The sequence below is a fragment of the Gigantopelta aegis genome, chromosome 6, assembly GCF_016097555.1.
Source record: "Gigantopelta aegis isolate Gae_Host chromosome 6, Gae_host_genome, whole genome shotgun sequence".
In the NCBI taxonomy this organism is placed as follows: Eukaryota; Metazoa; Mollusca; class Gastropoda; order Neomphalida; family Peltospiridae; genus Gigantopelta; species Gigantopelta aegis.
The window spans coordinates 30,519,075-30,524,959 of record NC_054704.1 but is presented as its reverse complement, the minus strand read 5'-3'; the positions used below and the strand labels follow the sequence as shown (position 1 = coordinate 30,524,959).

Below are 5,885 nucleotides of genomic sequence, written 5' to 3'. Positions count from 1 at the left end.
GTTTGTGTGTATGTGTGTGTCTCTGTGTGTGTGTGTGTGTGTGTGTGTGTGTGTCTGTGTGTGTCTGTGTGTGTGTATTTGTGTGTCTGTGTGTATATTTATGTGTCAGTTTGTGTGTGTCTGTCTGTGTGTATCTCTGTGTGTATGTGTGTGTCATTTTGTGTGTGTGAGTGTGTCTGTGTATATATGTGTGTGAGTGTGTGTCCCTGTGTGTATGTGTGTGTTTGTGTCTCTGGCTGTGTGTGTGCGAGTGTGTGTATGTGTGTGTGTGTGTGTATGTGTGCGTGTGTGTGTATGTGTGTCTCTGTTTGTGTGTCTCTCTATCTGTCTGTGTATGTGTGTATGTGTATGTGTGTGTGGGAGTGTGTGTTTGTGTTTGTCTGTGAGTGGGTTTGTGTGTGAGTGGGTTTGTGTGTCTGTGTGTCTCTCTGTGTGTATGTGTGTATGTTTGTCTCTCTGTGTGTGTGTGTGTATGTATTTGTGTGTGTGTGTTTGTGTGTGAGTGTGTTTGCGCATGTGTGTTAGTGTGTGTGTGTTAGTGTGTGTGTGTGTGTGCGTTATTGTGTGTGTGTGTGTGTGTGTGTGTATGTGTGTGATTGTGTATGTGTGTGAGAGAGAGAGAGAGAGAGAGAGAGAGAGAGAGAGAGAGAGAGAGAGAGAGAGAGAGAGAGAGTATGTGTTTGGGGGGTGTTTTTATGTGAATATGTGTATTTGCATGTTTGTTTGTGTGTGTGTGTGTGTGTGTGTGTGTGTGTGTGTGTGTGTGTGTGTGTGTTTTAAACCTGATATAAATACAAGTGCAACTTTAAAACATTATTTTTCCTAGTTAACACTGACACATTATACTTAATACTACTACAAATACTGCAGGTGGTATTGAAGAGTGAGAGAAATATTAGAAATATTAATATACTACGGTGACCCATGGTAATTGTGTGTTCCATTTCACTGGCCATTCACGGTCGGAACAGGTGGTGATGGTGGTCAGAATGAAAAACGAAATAAAAGAAATGCTGTGCTTTTAATACTATCAAATGAACACTTCAGCAGATTACAAATAGCTGGTTTCCTAGACTCACTGGGCCAAAGGAATACAGACAACACATTTTGTCTTTAGTGCAAAGTATTTAATACCATTGTTCACTTTCTATTCATACGTGAAGGGGTCTTCGAGGTTGCCTCGTGGTTGTACGAATTGTTTATTAAATTTAATACATGTATATGTAATAATAACATATATGTCAAGAAATGCTTTACGTGGGCTACATACAGTTAACATACAGTTAATGTGGGACGTTTTTGAGAGAGAGAGAGAGAGAGAGAGAGAGAGAGAGAGAGAGAGAGAGAGAGAGAGAGAGAGGGGAGAGAGAGAGAGAGAGAGAGAGAGAGAGAGAGAGAGAGAGAGGAGAGAGAGAGAGAGAGAGAGAGAGGGGGGAGAGAGAGAGAGAGAGAGAGAGAGAGAGAGAGAGAGAGAGAGAGAGAGAGAGAGAGAGAGAGAGAGAGAGAGCGAGAGGCATTAATTTATTAACTGAGTATGAGACACGTCAGTCGTTACATACATTATTATTATTATCATTATTATTATTATTATTATTATTATTATTTGGAAGCGTATAAATTTGTTTTATTATTTTGACAGTAAAACACAAAAAGTAATCAATGTGTTGATAACATGGAATTCAAACTTAGATGGATTTTGTGTTATCCATAATGTGTCCTTTCTTCATATTTAATTCTTTTTATTATTCTACTTTTATAAAACTACTAAAATATACCAGAACGAATGTCGAATTTCTTTTATTATTATTATTATTATTATTATTATTATTATTTATTATTAATATTATTATTATTTGACTCTAATAATAATTCTTAGTTTTAATTCTTTTAATGATAACTCTTATAAATTTTTAAAATTCAAATATGTTTTTGTTTTGTTGTTTTTTTGTTGTTTTTTGTGTTGTTGTTTTTTTGTGGGGTTTTTTTGGGGGAGGGGGGGGGGGGGTCGTTGGTTTGTGTACTACAGCTCCAGCCACTGTTTCCATGGTCTGACCACAGCGTTTGTTTTTGTCTTTTTGAAGATTATAGGCTTCGTTTGTCATGTTGATCGTTCGCAGCTGTTTACTGTCAACCGGCCTCGATGGCGTCATGGTTATGCCATCGGTCTACAGGCTAGTAGGTACTGGGTTCGGATCCCAGTCGAGGCATGGGATTTTTAATCCAGATACCGACTCCAAACCCTGAGTGAGTGCTCTGCAAGGCTCAATGGGTAGGTGTAAACCACTTGCACCGACCAGTGATCCATAACTGGTTCAACAAAGGCCATGGTTTGTGTTATCCTGTCTGTGGGAAGCGCAAATAAAAGATCCCTGGCTGCAAATCGGAAAGAGTAGCCCATGTAGTGGCGACAGCAGGTTTCCTCTCAAAATCTGTGTGGTCCTTAACCATATGTCTGACGCCATATAACCGTACATAAAATGTGTTGAGTGCGTCGTTAAATAAAACATTTCTTTCTGTTTACTGTCAAATCTTTTTTTTCTTTTTTTTTTTGATAATTCGGTTCAATATTGGTTTGAAACTGTTTACCGCTGTTTTCATGGATTGACCATAGCGTTTATTTTTGCATTTGTATAGATTTTCTTTCACTGATGTCTACACTATTTGTATTAGTAATTTTAGAATTTTTCATTGATGTGATTATTACTTTACTTGGTTTGACACCCAATAGCCGATATGTTACTTGTGCTGGGGTGTCGTTAAATATTATATCATTCATCCATATATACATACATTCATTCATCCATCCATATAATCATTCGTTCATCATTCATTCATTCATTCATTTACTCATTCTTTTTTATCACTTTTTTAACGTTGCATTCCAACAAAAAGATCTTGAACTGTTGAAAAAACAACTCTATTCCGTACAGTTCTTACAGAAGACTGAAGTGCAGTTTGAAACACAATTGTATTTTTAAAATTCCCTCCTCAATCAATCCTTCATCCCTTCAGAGTTAATTTTATCACTGGCGCTCTTCTGCTGATTCCATCCAAGGAGGATTGTTTTCCGCGCTCTGACAGTTTTTATGTCGATGATTCTGAAAGCGGTTTGACAAACCAGTTGATTAAATAAGAGGGGCAGCGTTACACCGTTACATACAAGTGCGTTAAGCGAGATAGGCGCCGGCGTTAACGATCTTTATTGGACTGCAAGATAGAGCGTTCGCCAAACAACGATAATTGGCCTATCCGTTTGCGGAGCAGCTGGGAAACTCCAGTCTATTTGAGCTGTCGGGGTGTCACTCAGTTCGCGAGCCAATCAGATCCAGCGACTTAGCCGGATCCAAACACTTCAATTAATTTGTTAATGCGATTTGGCCTTCACTTCACAGCTAAGTTAGCCGATACTTTTGTCGGATGGGCCCAATCACGAAGAGATTGTTTCGCCTTATGTGTCAATGATTTTATTTCTCTTCGAAAGCTATAAAAGTTAAATAAGACTTCGGAACATTTTTTTACATTTTTATCCTAAACATTGAAAACGATTTTTAAAAAAGTCAGTGGATTGAAGAACAAATAATAAGGAAGAAATTATTGGATATGAACTAATATATAAATCAGACGGGATAAAAAAAAGAGTTGGTTTTATTTGTTTTGTTTCTCAGAATCTTATGGATTACTGTTGTGTGCTGACATCACAATAACGTTGGCGGTTATTGTGGTCTGGGTGCGAATACATCATTGGTTTCTTTCGTCCACTTTACAACAAACCACTTTCAGAAACGGATAAAGATGGATTTCCAGTTCTTTGACGGAGCAAACCGATCACTCCACAGTCAGTCGTGTGGAAACAGTCTATCGGGCAATAGCTTCTTCCCTCACCTGAGCGCGTTAGCGAAATCCTCGGGACAGCATCACCGCATGGTGGACGGCGACAGTGGCGAAGACGAGTGCAGGGAGGCGAGGTCTCCCGAAGTGAACGTCGACGTCGACGGCGACTGCGACAACATGACGGGCGATCGACGCGACGACGACGACAGCAGCGACGACGACAAACGGGACATGGACATCATGAGAGGGGACTACGCGGACGGGGACAAGGGGACCGTGAAGAAGTCTGGCAAGACGGTGCGGCTGAACATCAACGCCAGGGAGCGGCGACGTATGCACGACCTCAACGACGCCCTCGACGAGTTGCGCAGCGTCATTCCCTACGCCCACAGCCCCTCCGTGAGAAAACTGTCAAAAATCGCCACCCTCCTTCTGGCAAAAAACTATATCTTAATGCAGGCCAACGCCTTAGAGGAGATGAGGCGCATGCTTGTGTGTCTGAACCAGACGGTGCCCTGTCTGGACTCCTATCCAGCCTATTCTCGTCTGCCACCTCAAGTTTCCGCCAGCGACAAGTGTCCGGCGCTGTACCCGCCAACACCCGGTTCGCCATCTTTCAAGCGGTGTAACAATGACAAAGTATAATTGAAAAAGCAACAACAGACAATCAAAATCTTAAATAACAATCTCAGATAAATACTCTTAAGTTTGTATGAATGTGCTTTTAACAAAACATCTTTTTTTTTGTTCTTGTTCTTTTTAAAAGATGAAAGTAACATTATGACATTCACTACCGTGGACAGTTTGGAACTAGGCAGATTGTTGTGTTTCTTAAAACCTATATAAATTATAGATTTTTCGTGAAAATGATTTTTAAGAAACTCTTTTCTAGCTTAGAAACATGTTCTGTTGATAAAGCAAATGTATGTAAATATGCATAATATTTAACAACTGTCCGTCAATCCATCAATTGATTTTCAATGCATCAATTGACTTTTAATTGACTTTGTTTTCATGAACACAGGAAAGGTAATGCACAGGTTACAGGTATCTTTAATTCACCAGTTATGACGTTTGGAACATGGAACTTTGTGAATGTGTTTTATCAAGGGAAACCCTGGCGTGGTATGCAAGGTATGGTTACCATACATTATAGACACATCATAGTATTATTGAGTTGTGTACAGGTATCTTGTGCCAACAATGACACTATAGAAGGATGCGACTACAGACTATGTAATTTGCAATATTACTTTGGACTTTATTGTGGAGAAAATGGCGATGCAAGCATCACAAATAAGCATGGCTAGAATTCTCAGGTAATAAAAATGCTAGTTTGTTGATGTTTTCATATTTGTATTGTTTTTAAAAACTTAAAAAGTGATATAATAATATAAAATATTATAACTATATCTAAATAATTATGATAAATTATATTATTATGTTATTATAATTGCATGCATGTTATTAATACCCTGTAAAGTAGATGGAAGTCGAAAACACAAGGATTATTATCGCTATTGTTTCAATTCGTTTTTCCTTTTGTAATGTACATAATTGTAAAGGTAAAGTCGCAGAACAGACTATGTCTCTTTCGTTGAGTGTCTTTGAATAAGTTAATATTTAATATAAACACCTTTTAGAATACACATGTACATAGATATCTCATATCGCCTTTATGTGGCTTTATATGAAACATTTTTCTGGTGCAACGAAGTCACTATTAAATGTTTACCAAATTAAAATGCACGTACAGTGCTAATATGTTTGTATTTACACCAAATTTATAAACGAAAGACGTATTTTTGTTATTGGTTATTTGCGAAATTTTATTATATCTTTAGCTTTTTATTTCATTTGTAAACAATAACATACATAAACATTAGATAGGTTTTTGCTAAAACTTCATTTCAGATACATGTAACTAGAAAAGTTGAAATTATAATTTCGTGAATGGCACAAGAATTATAAAACATTCGTTTACACATCATAAAATTATTTCATAAAACAGTATTTAATCGTGAATTTACATTAAATTTTATTATATATAATCC

General features: G+C 37.7%; 1 protein-coding gene across 1 annotated transcript; it reads left to right on the top strand.

Moving 5' to 3' along the window:
- The first annotated feature begins 3,792 nt into the window (after window positions 1-3,792).
- Window positions 3,793-5,136, top strand: LOC121374480 (class E basic helix-loop-helix protein 22-like). Its single transcript, XM_041501577.1, has one exon. The coding sequence runs from the start codon at window positions 3,793-3,795 to the stop codon at window positions 4,474-4,476; it is 684 nt and encodes a 227-aa protein (XP_041357511.1). The 3' UTR covers window positions 4,477-5,136.
- The last annotated feature ends 749 nt before the right edge of the window (window positions 5,137-5,885 follow it).